This window comes from Sciurus vulgaris (genome assembly GCF_902686455.1).
Source record: "Sciurus vulgaris genome assembly, chromosome: 10".
NCBI lineage: Eukaryota > Metazoa > Chordata > Mammalia > Rodentia > Sciuridae > Sciurus > Sciurus vulgaris.
The window spans coordinates 15365394-15381563 of NC_136470.1; the positions used below are offsets into that span (position 1 = coordinate 15365394).

Here is a 16170-nt window from a genome sequence, read left to right on the forward strand (position 1 = left end):
TTACTCCATACAATGTCCAGTTGTAAGTACTGGTGATACAGTACCTACCTTGGTTGAGAAAGATGATAAATAACTTTTGCCGTGACAAGTGTGGTAAGCGCTCTGAAGGAGAAGCACAGAAGCTATCACCATGACAAGGAGGGAATGTCCTGGGAGTCATCAAAGGTTTTCTAAGGAAAGTGTTTGCTTGTTGGACTAGAACAAACTACGCCAAAAGGGAGTGGAAGAACGTTGTAGCTAAAGGGAACAGCAGGGTTGAAAACTCCAGGCAGAAGAGGCAAGCCAAACAATTGTGACCAGAAGACAGACAGAAAGGCCAAGAGGAAGAAAACGCAGATGAGATGAGCAGGGGCCAGAACCTAGATCCTGAAGCCACAATAAAAATTTGCTCTCCCCCCCTCCTTCCCTCCCTTCCTTCCTCTTTCTTTTTTTCCTTCTTTCCTTCAAGTGAGGAATATTTGACCCACCATTTGAACCCAGTGCAAATGTTGCCTTTGATGTTTTGATTCTGTAATTATGAACCCAGTTCAACTCAAATCACAAAATTAACAAGTTTTCATCCAAAAAGCATGTTTCTTGCAATCAAATAATTTTAATTTCTTGATAAGTTACCATACAGATTTACCTAGATTTCAATTCTCCCCATTTACACTTTATAAAATTAATGTAAGATCAATTTTTACTGTAAACTTTCAAAGAAAATTTGTTTCATCAATTGTTTTGCCCTCAAATTTAATTTTCAAGGGTCTAGTTATAAATTTTCTCAAGGTTTGATTCCTTATAGTGATTTTTAATTAATCAGATTTTATGTCATTTTAGCTCCTTTCAATATTATTTTATGTCAGTTATGTCTATAATATTCTGAGTTAAAGAAATGTATTTTTATTTATTTTTTAGCTAATCCATGAGATAATCTTGATTCATCTTATTGTTCTATTGAAGTGGTTCTCAAATGTGGCAGTCTCAGAACTCCTTTAGACTCTTAAAAATGTTGAGGTTCTCAAAGACTGTTGGGGGCTGTGCCATGTTGACCGCACCAGGGCGGCGCCTGATCACATCTGCAGTGAGGAGGTTAATTGACATAAGAACACTCAGGTGATTTATCGTCCACTGCACACAATGTATGCGCATGTGTTCTCAGCACTCCTAATTGGGCCTGCTCGGACTTCTAGCGTCTGGCCTAATCTTTGCATAAAAGGCGTGGCCCTGCTCTCTGCCTCCTGGAGGTGATATAAGCATACACGGAGCAAGACAGCAGCAACACGCTCAGCAGCAGCAGCAGCGAGTAGGGGCAGCAGCGAAGGCAGATCACAGAACGGAGAACTGAGACCCATCACTAAAGCACCTTAGGTAGACATACTCTTAGTTCACAGGATGCAGCAAGCACCAGTAAGAAGCAGCAGACCTTAAGTGAGGCGTAGCAAGTCTCTCTTCCTCTAAGCTCTAAGCAAAGCCTGCCCTTCTCTCGAAGTCTCTCTTAAGCAAAGTCTCTCTCTCTCTCCTCTCAAAGCAAGTAAACCTCATTTCCTCTATCCTGTATAAATAAACAAGCAAGAAAGCAGTGCACTAAAGAGAAAGATAGAAGTAGCTCAGTTTCCAGTCCACCACCCATAAGACCCGTGCAAATTGTTGCTGCAAGAGGTGACAAATATCCACAGATTTTGTACGGCAAAGAGCCAGCAACAAAAGACCTTTTGTTTTTGTGGATTTTAACTATTGTTAGTTGCTGTATTATGAATTAATCTGATGCCTTTAAACATGTTTTAAAATTACAATAAAATCACGTTTACACACATACTTTATTAAATATACTATTTTCCACAACAAAAGAAAATGAAAAGAATGGCATTGTTTCACATTTCTGCAAATCTTTTATATGTGGTTTAAAAAAGGACAACCGCCTTCTCGTGCCTTTCAAATTGTTGTAATATCAAACATCATGTCGGACTCTAGAAAACGCCCCACCGGAAGAATAAACGAGGAAATACCTCACTATTACGATGAAAGTACTTTTGTACTAATGGATCCTGAAAAGGGTCTTGAGGAACCTCAGAAGTCCTTAGACCACACTTTTGAGATCCACTGATCTCTGGAAACGTTTCCCAATGTTTTTGACGTAACAAGAAAACCTTTTCATAATGATGTATTTTAAATGCTTATTAGGAAAAAAGATGTAACTCATGATACACATGCGATTATTTCTTAAGGAGCACTACGTCTGTGCCAGTTTAATTTATATTGAATTTATATTCAAGTCAAAGAACCCACCGAAAACGTTTTGTGTTCTCTGTTTTCTACGAGATTACTTCCACTGTGAAAACTATTCTTTTTGAAATCAGCTGTGTGTTGATGTAGAAAGACACAGCAGTCAGGCTTGGAAACGATTCTGGGACAGTAAAGAAGAGTTTAGGTTTCCAAGAAGTAGAAAAGAGGAATACAGATAGTGGTTACAAACGTGCACGCTGCAATCTGGCTGAGCTAGGCGGGAATCGTGACTTCATAGCATGCATTTGCTCTGTGATCTCGCGTATGTTATTCTCCTTTTGTGAGTTTCCGTTTCCCTTCTATAAAATGGAGATGATGATATTAAGTTATCAGCTGGACCATTAACAAAGATGCTGCAGGTAAAGCAAAGCACACGGAACCTGGCGCCTGTGAGCACGCGACAGGTTTTGATGGGCACCTTTACATTCCCAGTGCCTCCTACAGTTCCCAGCCCGGACCCGACACCAAGGATAGTTTGGGGGTATGAAGACAGGGGCACCGCTTCAGGACAAAGGGCACGCCTGTCCTGACGCTGGTGCCTGGATCTGGAAGAGTTAATGAACATTAAGTTTGGGAAGTGTGATTTACGGGTTAGAAACGGCCACGCCAGAGAATCTACCCCGGAGCTCCCTGCTTAAGCATCAACCAAAGACCCGCCCACATTGCGCTCGCTGCGCTCGGCCGGATCGTTCGACCTGATCGGGGATCGGCCGGTCGGCGCTGGCTGCGGGAACTACTCTAATATCGCGAGGATTCAAGCCAGGCGGTCGGCGGGAGGGAGGCGGAGCGAGAGGCGGCGGCACGCAGCGTCCCCAGAAGGCTGTGCGGGTCGGCCGCTTCCTCCCGTTCTTCCTCCGAGCGCGTGAACGGTTCTGTGCAGGCTGACCATGGCGCTTCACGTCCCCAAGGCCCCGGGCTTTGCCCAGATGCTCAAGGAGGGAGCGAAAGTAAGGGGTGGAATGAGAGGGTGAGGCGGGAGAGCCGGCGTGGGGTTGCGCGGCTTTGCCGGGCCTGCTAACGGGCCGGGCGTGCTCCCCTGGAACGGCGGCCGGGGAAGGAGAAGATTCCAGAAAGGGAGGAGTACCCGAGAGACTCGCCGCCAAAACCCGAGTCATTTGTGTTCTCCTTATGCCGGGGAGACCCGAGGCGGCAGTGTGGAGGATCCACGCAGCCTAACTGGGGAAGCGTCTTGCGGCTCCTGCCTTTTCTCCCTCCGTCAGTACAAGGGGACTCACCAGGCTCCTTAAAGGGATTTGTAAGAGTAAAGTTGAAGGACGAGATGAAATTGCCCTGGGAACTGGGAGGCCGATTAACACACAGTTCATGGATTACAGGCTGGGGAGGAAGAAGGAGGCGGCCCTCCCGACAGGAGGGCTTAGAAACAGGAGCCAGCCAATTCTTGGTTGCCTCTTTCCAAGTGAGAAATTGTGTTGGTAGTAGGACAGTCCAAAGGGTTTCTGGTCCCAACTTAACTGTAACCAGCTTGATGTAAAGCGTGCCCCCCAGGGCCTCGTTTTCCTTATCTTTTTTAAAAATTGGAGCAAAAGGTGGTATTTTTGAGTTCCGAGTCCCTTAGTTACCTGTATAGGTCACAGGGTAAATGGACACCTTGGTCCATATACTATTTAGTTTTATGGTCTTGAACATAATTTCAGGAGCATATTTTTTTTAAAAATATAGTGTGGTTGAATTTAAGGTTTATGGAAGGTGGAGGGAGCTAGGTTCTTGTTTATAGGACACACTTTGGAGGTAACTTGTATATTAAGTAAATGTCAGGATTTAACGTATATGTTGGGGTTTTTTTGTTTTTGTTTTTTTAATAACAGTTGATTACTCCCCTTAAAATGTCAGGCTGAAATCTTAGTTTTAAATTTGGTACTGCTGGGCTGGAGTTGTGGCTCAGTGGTAGAGCACTTGCCTAGCTTGCATGAGGCATGGGTTCGATTCTTAGCACCACATATAAATAAATAAAAATAAATAAAGGTCCATTGACAACTCTTAAGAATATATTTTTTAAAAATTTGGTACTGCTGACTCTGAAAAGATACTTTACCTGAGAAATCTTACATCCTTTCTCTAATTGGACTTAGCACTCCTCCTGTACTTTTCACCACACATAAAAATTAAAAGCCTGGGTTTTGATGTATAAATAGATCTCTGTAGTCCCTAAAAAGCACCCTTCTTTAATCATTCAACTAAGAAGGAGATTTTGTGACTCATTTAAAGTATAAAGCACCATGTTTTACATGTGTAAATCTTGTGTGATTGACTCAACAATCCTGTGAGGTAGGTACTATTATTGTCTGGATTTACAAGTGAAAAAAATTGCCCAAGATCATATAAGTTAGCCAGAAAACTGAGATTGGTAACCACCCATTCAATATCTGGACCCCATGTATGAAATACTCGAACAATACTTTATTTTTATTAGAAGAATAAATTTTATTAGAAGAAAAGCAAAGACATCTTGTGCTGGGAAATTCTTGTTTATTGTCTTGTTTTATTTTACAGCATTTTTCAGGATTAGAAGAGGCTGTGTTTAGAAATATACAAGCTTGCAAGGAACTTGCCCAAACTACTCGTACAGCATATGGACCAAATGGTAATTTCCAAATTCATGTTTTAAAAATACAATAATGGAACCCTGTTTATTTTTCTTTCAAACTTGTTCTGAGGGTTATATTTACAGTGTGGTTTTGAAAGTTTATTTCATTGTTCAGTAATACTAGTACATTTCCAACTTTTAATCAGCAACTTAGATCTCTAGAAAAATAGCAATCAAATTGTTATTTTTATTATATTGGAAGGATATAAAAACTGTAGCACTTTTACTTTCCGCTCCCTTTTTTTTGAGACAGGGTCTCCCTTAGTTGCTCAGGTTACCCTTGAACTTGTGACACATGTAATCCCACAGATTCAGAAGGATGAGACAAGAGGATTGCCAAGTTCAAAGCCAGCCTCAGCAACTTAGGAAGACCCTGTCTCAAAATTTTAAAAAAGAGATAGGAATGTGGCTCAGTGGTTAGACACCCCTGGGTTCGGTCCCCAGTACCAAAGTTATAATTTAAAAAAAAAAAAGTGACCTAAGTTAAGGGAAACTTTTCTCTTCTTACCTTCAACTATTGAAATTAAGATGCAAATCTATGGAATAAGCATTAAACTAAATATAAGTAGATTATTTTGGTTTTTATACATGTTAACATACTTTCTGTTTATTAAGCACTTTTTACTTGCCAAGCATGTCGCAAATAACTTGTAAATCCGCTATAGGATTTGGCATACTCCTTGGTAAACATGGAAAATTAGAAATGAAAGATGTAATATGGATGTGTAATCAGGGAAAGCCCATTGGTCTATGAGATAGAATGGAACATATAGTATGTATTGAATTTTTACAACACTGTTTTAAGAAGTAAATACAGATTTGTACTTCTTACTAGATTTTCCTAGGTGTTTGGGAAAATATTTTGAGTAATAATGGATTTTTTTTTTAACTATTATTTTTGAGGCATGAACAAAATGGTCATCAACCACATGGAGAAGTTGTTTGTGACAAATGATGCAGCCACTATATTAAGAGAGCTAGAAGTAAGTTCTTTCTTTTTGAAACAACCAAGAAATGTTTTGATGGCATCAAAAATTAAGTATATTTTATGGCATAGGTGAAAATTTCTTCAGATTGAATAATAAAAGGGCTACTTTTTCCACCTTGAAATTTTATTATGGCAGAGGTATAAACAGCTCTAGGTTTAATGTTTTAAACTTATTTTTAAAATCTTAAGTTGTTAATGTTTGGAGGGATTAATGATGATTAAACATTTGCTAATAATGTCAAATTGATTTTAGAGTGACAATGAAGTGAATTATTCCAAAATACAGAAATACCTGATAAGCAAAACTTTTTGATCAAACTATTTGATTTTATGAAAATAAAAACAAAAATAATCAGGACACTAAACAAAAATTGGAATTTTGCTTTATTCAGCAGCAGTTTTGATATTATAACCTATAGAGTAGATACTACTGGCAGGGTTATGAGGAAGGTCTGGCACCTAAATGCACATAGCCATTTCTCATAGAGCTGCATTGTAATTGAAGGATATGTTCAATCAACTTCAGGGAATTTTCCTAAAGCTTGGCCTATAAAGAATTTAATCTTGTTTTAAATGAAACTACAGATACTTTTAACAACAGTATTTTCAAGGACATATTTAACTCCTCAAATTATTTGTGGAGGAGCTCATTGTAAATGTTGATTTTTATACACTATGATGTTCTCAGAAATTATTAAAGTATAATAAGGATACTGTCAAGGTAACAATAGCACAGTATTAACTTTTTTTACGGCCGTCACTACTCGCTACTTGTTTCTGTAAAAGTACCTAAAATGAACTCCTAAGAACAAAATTATGTAAAATATTTATAGACTTTTAGGAAAATTTTTACATTCCTTTTTTATAAATCAAAAGTGATAGCCCTTATGGCAGGAACATATAATGAAACTAATATTGAGGGTCTTAACCAAGTTAAGTGATGTCTGTTTTACTCCTCTAAGACTTACTATCTAGATATAGTGATAGGAATTGCATTATTTTTAAATTTAAGGAACACATAATGATGTGCTGAACCTTATAGAGTTGTGTGTAATGGGTGACTGCCCTTCAAAAGATGTGCTTCACATTTGTTTTCATTTGTAGTTAGTTGTACCTAACTATAAATATTTGTGTTTATAGACCTAGAGGAGCTTGGATTTTCTTGTGACCACACTTTTCGTAGCATAGATTAATCAAATGGAATTAACTGACTTACAGGGAAATTAAAGTCTGTTTAAGAAATGGAAATTAATGATTTTATGTTACTGTAGGGATCAAATGTTTGCACTTGGTATTCCTTTTTATACCAGGTACAGCATCCTGCTGCAAAAATGATTGTAATGGCTTCTCATATGCAAGAACAAGAGGTTGGAGATGGCACAAACTTTGTTCTGGTATTTGCTGGAGCTCTTCTGGAATTAGCTGAAGAACTTCTGAGGATTGGCCTATCAGTTTCAGAGGCAAGTGTTCATTTTATAATTTACTCCTAGTTAATTTTTGTATATTGCTTAAAATTTAAGATCGTTAGCAAAGGGATAGCTAACATTGAGCACTTTACTCTGAGCCAGGAATACATGTACTTCATTTGCAGTACCATTTTATCATCAGAACAATCCTATTAGGCCCAATAAACCCATTTTCTTTTAAATGAGGACAGTGAGAAAAATGTTGCACAAGATTCTATAGCTAGTAAGTGGAGGAGCCGGAATTCAAATTTGGGTTGTCTTCAAAACCTCTTCTCATAACTAGTAGTTCTGCCATACATTAGTCTATAAGTATACTTTTGTCATTTTATATCAAAAGTACCCACATTCTTTGGGTTATTAAAAAAAGGACTTTAAGTCATGTGAAAAGTATGTGTTTTAAAGAAATGCTTTTGTTCTTTTCATTTTAGGTCATAGAAGGTTATGAAATAGCCTGCAGAAAAGCCCATGAGATTCTTCCTGATTTGGTATGTTGTTCTGCAAAAAACCTTAGAGATGTTGATGAAGTGTCATCTCTGCTTCGTACCTCCATAATGAGTAAACAGTATGGAAATGAAGCGTTTCTAGCCAAGCTTATTGCTCAGGCATGTGGTAAGTACTAGTAAATGAAAGGATCCAAAATTAAAATATCTTTAACATGACTATAATATTTTCTCTATTGTCTCAAAATATTTTTTTGTCTCATTTTCTTAACAGTATCTATTTTTCCTGATTCTGGTCATTTCAATGTTGATAACATCAGGGTTTGTAAAATTCTGGTAAGTTTAGAAAATTTATTAACATTCTGTAAATGAGTCAGTTATTTTTTGCCAAAAAAAAAAAAAAAAAAAAACTTGATCTAAAATTAATTTAGAAACTTGGTGTTTAACTTTTTTTGACCATCATTTTACAACATTTAGTATTACTAGGTTCTGATATTACTTATTAAATTTAAGTCTGTTGACATGTTTCCTATTGTCAGTTTTCCCTGCCATCCTATTGGATTGAGAATAGTGTATAAAGCAAAATACTAATTTCTTTGCCTTCTTTGTGTATGATGAATTTTAACAATACACTTGGACAATTTTGAGTGGGTGAATATTGTTTTTTACCCTTAAATTAATAAAATTCACAATGTAATGATAACATCAAAACATTGAGGTTTTTTTCTGAAGTACATTTTTGATAAAAATTTTCATGTGCTTTATAGTAGAACATAGTTGGAATGGTTTAGCACATTGGCGTACCAATTATTGTGGTTGAATTTAGCTTATGTAGTATGTATGCTCTCTATGTATTTGTAACTGTGCTATGTGTCTTCTGTCTCCACACACTTTGCTTGTTAAATTGCAAACCTATCAGAGCAGAATTTTTAACCTGGCACACACCTGTAATATCAGCTACTCAGAAACCTGAGGCAGGAGGATCACAAGTTCAAGACCAACCTGGACAACTTAGTGGATGCAGCTTAGTGCTGGAGTACTTAACCTAGCACAAGGCCCTGGGTTCTGTTCCCAGTACCACTACCAAGAAAAAACAGATATTTGTTCTCTGTTCATTCTCTAGTAATGATTCCTGATTTATTGGCACCAAGTACTTTGATGAGTGGATGAATAAATGTTTCAAAGTAGTAGTTTTCTACCTTTAGTTCTTCTCAGTACACTGAAGAACAAACTCCCTTTCGTAACAATGGCTCATTCCCATAGTGATTCCCACCTTGAGCAGAAAGGTCTTTATGCCCACCATCACATCCTATATCCCCAGTTTTCTGTCTTGGTGTATTCATTTTACAAAAGGCTATACTTGGTGTATACAGAATCAACAACTTGGAACTAATGATGATCTTGGTATTCAACTTCTAGGGCTCTGGTATCTATTCTTCTTCAGTATTGCATGGGATGGTTTTTAAGAAGGAAACCGAAGGTGATGTAACTTCTGTCAAAGATGCAAAAATAGCAGTGTACTCTTGTCCTTTTGATGGCATGATAACAGAAACTAAGGTATGTAGACTTCAAAACTTAAAAGTGAAAATATATGTTGCCTTTTCATATTACTGTTTTTAAGTTTCAATGTAGAATTTGCTCTTAAACTAGTAAGTACCTCATTACTGAAAACTGCAGAATCATACATATTTTTAAGCCAGATTTTATATTGATATCTAATTCAGTTACTAAATTCTGAATTTGAAACATTAGATGGTACCAGTTTTGTTTATATTCTATAATATAGTTCTTGGCATTTCAACAAGTGAAATATGTTGAGCACTCTTTGAAAATAGTTTTTTTAAATGTTGACTTTTGGTAACATCTGAAAAAATTGCTAATATACTTTGAAATTTTTGTTTTTAAAAATATATATTAAGTTTTAGGTTTGTATTTGGTTAGCAGTAGTTGGCTTCATCCCTTCCATTCTTGAAATCTGAAGTGTTACTTTTGAAAGGTTTTACCAGATTTGGGGAGAGGAGTGGCCATTTATGAATAATCACACAGGACAAGTTCAAGAATTATATCCTTGCTATTTCGGTTATACTATTTGGTTTTTGTAAAAGACAAAAAGCAGAACACTTGCCCAACATACCTAAAATAGCAGTATTTCTCCAACTTTTCCACTAGAGTACTTGTTGAGGAGCACATGCATCTTTTTTCAGAGTAAGGAGGTCAAAAAGAGGAGCAAGCTAAGAGTTTATTGATGTCATATAGATTTTGTATTCTGCTTCATAATGCATGCATAGTTATTTTCATGTTTTCTCCCAAATTCTTAGGTTATTTCTTAAGTTATATCTTATCCTTTGTCTTTGAACACCAAAGCAGTGAAGTGATTTTAAAGAGAATACTTAACTTGTTTTGCCAGGGAACAGTATTGATAAAGACTGCTGAAGAATTGATGAATTTTAGTAAGGGAGAAGAAAATCTCATGGATGCACAAGTCAAGGCTATTGCTGATACTGGTGCAAATGTCATAGTAACTGGTGGCAAAGTGGCAGACATGGCTCTTCATTATGCAAACAAATACAATATCATGTTGGTGAGGTAAGAGCTGCATTCCATTAACCAATATAATAAGTGGTTTTAAATATTGAAACACCAAACAAGTTCAACAATTGTATGAAGGTAGTTAATAATTAAGGAAATAAGGTCATATAAATTATTAGATCAAATAGCAAAAAAAATTTAGTCTAGAGGGATAGAAAGTGCCTCTGCGAAACCTCACATTTAATCAGTGAATTGAAGAATCAATCAGTAGAAGAGGGAGAGGAAAAAGCATTCCAGGTAAAAGGAACAACTTGAGATGATACATAAGCCTAGAGCTTATGTTTGTTTGTAGTCCATGAACACTTATATGGAGAACACTAGAAATACTTACCCATTCCCATCTACTGCCATTCCTAACACCTAATCAGATGTGCAGAGTGAATCATTGTATTCTTCTCACATGCACAACTGCACACAGCAAAGCACTTTTATGTTTATATACCACGTCCCTGGTGTTTTAGAGCTATAAACCTCTGATTTCCTCAAGTGCAGATGGCAATAGGAAAGGTAGCAGAATGAATCGGACATAACTTTCCCAAGTTCATATATGAATACACAGTGAAACTCCACATGTACACCCACAAGAATGGAATCCTAATTAGAATTGTTATACTGCATGTATGGATAATGTCAAAATACACTCTACTGTCATGTATATCTTAAAAAAAAAAAAAAGAAGAAATTTAAAAAACAAATATATCTGACCCAAACTGGGTAAGCCAAATATGGAGGAGGGTAGCATTTCATTGTATTCAAAAAGCACAGAGGTAAATTTAGTTTCATGATAATCTATACATGACAACTGAAATATCTAAGCCTTGGTGTCACTTCCTGAATTTTTTAAAGTTTCCTCTGAAAAAAAGGAAAAAAAAATAATGTTACTTGTGGACTGATATATGGTTTTCTATTTGATATCTACACTTAATATGCTATATGTTTGGAATTAAAAGTTCTATTTAAGGTCTTTTATTTTTTAAAGGCTGAACTCCAAATGGGATCTCAGAAGACTGTGTAAAACAGTTGGTGCTACAGCTCTTCCTAGATTGGTATGTATTTTGGGAAATAATCAAAGATAGTTGCATCCATTTGAATTTTGTTATAACAGTCTCTTTTTCACAGACTCCTCCTGTCCTTGAAGAAATAGGACATTGTGACAATGTTTACCTCTCAGAAGTTGGAGACACACAGGTGGTTGTTTTTAAGCATGGTATGTAGTAATTGCAAAAGGTATTTGTGTAAATGTGAGATGTCTGTTTTCTTTTACTTAATCTCTGAATGTATTTATTGACAGAAAAAGAAGATGGTGCCATTTCTACCATAGTACTTCGTGGCTCTACAGACAATCTAATGGATGATATAGAAAGGGCAGTAGATGATGGCGTCAATACTTTCAAAGTTCTCACGAGGGTCAGTATTAGCAAGCAGCTTCTTTAGTAATCTCTAATGTCTTAAAAACATAGTTGGTGCTTCTGGGCATTCTGAGAACTTCAAAATGAGTGGTTTAACCAGGCATGGTGGTATGCATGCCTGTAATCTCAGCTACTGTAGAGGCTGAGGCAGGTGGAATTTTACCTATGGCTTAACCTTTCAATTGCTAAAAAACATGATAGTTTCTTAAAATGATTGTACAAAGGACTTAATGGCAAAGCAAGGGTATTTATTTATTGTTAAATTTTTTGTCGTTTTTTTATTTTAATGTACTACCTTCAGTTGCTAAAGCATTGTTTGTAGTGTCTTATCCTTAGAAATGGCAGATAAAGAAGTCAGGGCTGTCCCCATTCTTCACTTTGGTCCTGCCTTTTCATATACTAGACATTGCAGAAAGAAAATTCGCTAGAATCACTCACATTTACCAAGTTTATAAGTAGATTTTGAGTAATGGTGCCTGGTTGAAAACTAGACTGATGGAGTACTGGAATCTGAAAAGATAAGTGAAACTGCCTTTTTTTTTTTTTTTTGGTGTGTTTGGACAACTTAACAGGATAAACGTCTCGTACCTGGAGGTGGAGCAACAGAAATTGAATTGGCCAAACAAATCACATCATATGGAGAGGTATGGCTTTTACTGTATAACTTTCTTCCTATTGCTTGAATAAAACGCAGTAATAAACACATTTTGTTTTAGACATGTCCTGGACTTGAGCAGTACGCTATTAAGAAGTTTGCTGAGGCATTTGAAGCTATTCCCCGGGCACTGGCAGAGAACTCTGGAGTTAAGGCCAATGAAGTAATCTCTAAACTTTATGCAGTTCACCAAGAAGGAAATAAAAACGTTGGACTAGACATAGAGGTATTTGAGAAAACACCATGGATTTAAATTGCTTTGTGAATGCACAACTTAAAAATAGATGCAGTACATAAGAAGGAAAAATCAGAAATAGTGAACTGATTTTCTGAAAATCAGTTTTTATTTTATCTGATGGAGGAAATTTTAGTTTTCCTTTTTGTTTATTGATACTCAAATATAGTATTTAAGCACGGTTACTTGTATGGTACTTAGGAGTCATGTATGCAGGTTTTTGTTTTTGAATAAACATTTTCACCTGAAATAATTTAAAATGAAAGGATGGAAACTGTTTTGTGTTGACAGGCTGAAGTTCCTGCTGTAAAGGATATGTTGGAAGCTGGTATTCTAGATACATATCTGGGAAAATACTGGGCTATAAAATTGGCTACTAATGCTGCAGTTACTGTACTCAGAGTGGATCAGGTGAGCAAAAGTGAAACCTTGATATTTAAAAATGATAGTTTCAATATGGTTCAGCAGTGTTTTCACAGAACCAGAATATAGCATAGTTCTAATTATATTCAAAGGAGTTTCTTGACCCCCACACCTTAGAGATGTTCAAGTACCACCCCCCCATTTTTTAAATTTTTTTCTTCTGTAGTTTTAAATTATATTGAATAATAGTGAGTAAACTGAAATCCATTTGCCCACAAAATTGTCAAAGCAAGTAGAAAGTTGTATTTTGTTAAGGACACATTATATATACAATAAGTGAAAATCATATGAAATTAAACTTGGAAGAAATCCTAGCTAAAAATTAATAGAAAACTATACTTATCTCTAAGCACAATAAGGACCAATTGATTGTTACATAACAAAGTAAACTTTTTTTCTGAATAAGGAAGGACTCTTTCATAGCTGGAGAATGACCAAAAATGGAACTGGGTATCCACTTTCAACTTATTAGAAATAAGCAGAAGGGCTTATTTCTGGGAGTGTATTCCAGTAGTAGGACACTTGCCCAACATGGAGGAGGCCCTAGGCTGAGTCCCTAGTACCACAAAATAAAAACAGAAGCAGCTGTTTGCCAGATTTGTTAATAGAGGGGTTCTGTATCTCCTTATTAGGTAGTTTGTAGTAATAAGAATATGATTGAGTTTTTCAGTAAAGATGATAGGGGCTAGGGATATAGCTCAGTTGGTAGAGTGCTTGCCTCACAAGCACAAGGCCCTGGGTTCAATCCCCAGCACTGCAAAAAAAAAAAAAAAAAAAAAAAAAAAAAATAGAAACACAAGGAATTGTTGATTTTAGAAATTATGTGTTGAGAATAAAAAGGAGAACCCAAAGTGGAAAGGGGACAGGAGTAGCTTAAGTAGACTGAAACGTGAACAGAAATTCTGATAGCGGAAGTTCCTTACCTGAGAAACTTCTCCGAATGTCATGCAAGCCTATAATTCCCATCACAAAGGAACTTCATACGTTTTGGCTTTAAACTAGGAAGCCTGTTTTGTTTGATGGTAGGGAAGGTTATTGGTTTGTGCCCCTGGTCTTTGCACTCTGCACATAAAGATATATGTGAAGAACCCATCCAACTGCATTAGCCAAGCTGGGGTTAGTATAAATTCTTTCAAAAAAGTCAGTTGTGCTTGACTTTATGCAATATATGTTCTAAAAAGAGACTTGCAAATTATTGTAACCGTGGGTTTGTGTAGTAGGTGCTGAATTAATCTTTGTTCAAATGTCTCTTTTACTCGTGCTCAAAGTACAGTACCCAAATTGATAGCATCAACATCATTCAAGATCTTGCTAATTCTTAGACCTAACTCCACACCCACTAAATCAGAAATTCCAAAGGTCTAGCATTCAGCTTTAATAAGCCCTCCAGGTGATAGTGATACCTAATAAAATTTTGAGAACTGTTCTTTTTATTTTTGTGTTGCTGGGGGTCAAACCAAAGGCCACACGCATGCTAGACAAGCTCCCTACACTGAGCCACATCCCCAGCTCCCTTAGGGTTTATAGTTCTCATAGAGGCTTCTGAAAAATGGGTATGAAATCTGTTCAGTGTAGTAAAGATGTTTCATAGTTCATGTTACTTAAAATACAAGTCAAATCCCTTGATGTTGTACAGAAAACTTTCTTCATATAATTGGGAAAGCAGTGAATATTAGTTCATCTTAATAGTTTTAGTTTTTCCCAAACTTATTTGAGCCCACAACAACTTTTTTGTTTTAAAGTATATTTTAAGATGTGAAATGATTATATTGTGCTTGGGGAAAATGTTGGGCTAGCACATTTTAGATAAGCTAGAGAGGCTTGTGGGTTATTTTTTTAGTTCCCAGCAAACGGTGCTTGGATTTGTTTTTGAACACTTGGTACTGTTTGGTTCTCATGGGTAGTAGAAGATTTCATTGTCAAACTTATGTATCAATTACTTTAGATTATAATGGCAAAACTGGCAGGTGGACCTAAAGCTCCTAAACCACAAGGAAACTGGGATAAAGATGGTTGGCAAGATGAACTTCATATATAAATAGCAAATCAGGTGCCATACTGACTGGTTTATTCCAGTGATGCATGCAAAGACTTTCACGTGTCTGCTTAAGTTATCAAAGTGCTTGTTTTGGAATGTCCTTTACTAATCTGTGTGGGCTTTGTTGCCATTTTTACCTACAAAAGCAGGAAGATTTCTCACTGCTGAATGTTCACTGTAATTTCTAATGAGGAAGCTAAACAACTTTGCTATGGTGTTTCACATGCAGTATATAATTGATTGCTTATATTGAGATGATTGCCTAATCTTAAAATTAGGCCAAGAGAAAAATAATTCTGAAGTTTGAATTTATACACAACTTTTGTGTTCTACAGATCATCATGGCTAAACCAGCTGGTGGGCCCAAGCCTCCAAGTGGGAAGAAAGACTGGGATGATGACCAAAATGACTGATTGAATGGCCTAATTCTTACTGTAGGTGGAGGTTGTATTTGCAGTAGTTCACTAGGAATTGCCTAATGGTTTTCTTATTCTCCTTAAATTAAGAAGTGTTTGTGTTTGTATCCTTGGCTGAATGATAAAATAAATGTGTTGTTTTACTCTAAAAGCCTCACTGTCTGATTGACCAGCACTGAATTTGTTTCTATCTTGTAAACCCCAGCAGTTCTATAGTGAAACTGATACAGGTGCATTAAAAATAGATTGGCGATTATAATCTAGAACTTATATATCTTGTTATTTTTTATATATATATATATATATAGAAATACACATTTTGGGGGCTGGAGTTGTGACTCAGTGTGGTAGAGTGCTTGCCTAGCATGTGTGAAGCACTGGGTTCAAATCTCAGCACTGCATATAAATAATTGACAACTAAAAAAATAGTTTCTGAAATTGATATTTTCAAACCCTTTAATCATTTGCCTACTTTCTTAAAAGAAATATAAAATCAGTGTTTTTAAATGTTACCATAAGTGATATTTTTTTTTGTTGCTCAACTTACAAATTTTTATAGGTGTTAAACATTTAGGACAATGGGACTTAATGTAGTCATCACAGTAGCTGTGAGACTTAAGCAAGTGACTTAACATGTGTAG

The 16170-nt window shown here is 36.4% G+C and overlaps 1 protein-coding gene across 1 annotated transcript; it reads left to right on the forward strand.

The window, feature by feature from the left end:
- Positions 1–3055: 3055 nt before the first annotated feature.
- Positions 3056–15680, forward strand: CCT8 (chaperonin containing TCP1 subunit 8). The gene is made up of 15 exons (XM_079101212.1): positions 3056–3212; positions 4777–4867; positions 5774–5853; positions 7169–7318; positions 7753–7933; positions 8039–8100; positions 9184–9321; positions 10172–10350; positions 11333–11399; positions 11473–11560; positions 11645–11760; positions 12335–12406; positions 12479–12643; positions 12944–13063; positions 15449–15680. The coding sequence occupies exons 1-15, from the start codon at positions 3153–3155 to the stop codon at positions 15524–15526; spliced, it is 1647 nt and encodes a 548-aa protein (XP_078957338.1). The 5' UTR covers positions 3056–3152; the 3' UTR covers positions 15527–15680.
- The last annotated feature ends 490 nt before the right edge of the window (positions 15681–16170 follow it).

Excerpts from the sequence above, each read along its gene's own strand:
- CCT8 (XM_079101212.1), top strand. The coding sequence starts at position 3,153 with ATGGCGCTTCACGTCCCCAAGGCCCCGGGCTTTGCCCAGATGCTCAAG. Across the intron at positions 3,213-4,776 it reads TGCTCAAGGAGGGAGCGAAA|CATTTTTCAGGATTAGAAGA; the intron begins GTAAGGGGTGGA and ends TTTATTTTACAG. Across the intron at positions 11,761-12,334 it reads CTTTCAAAGTTCTCACGAGG|GATAAACGTCTCGTACCTGG; the intron begins GTCAGTATTAGC and ends ACAACTTAACAG.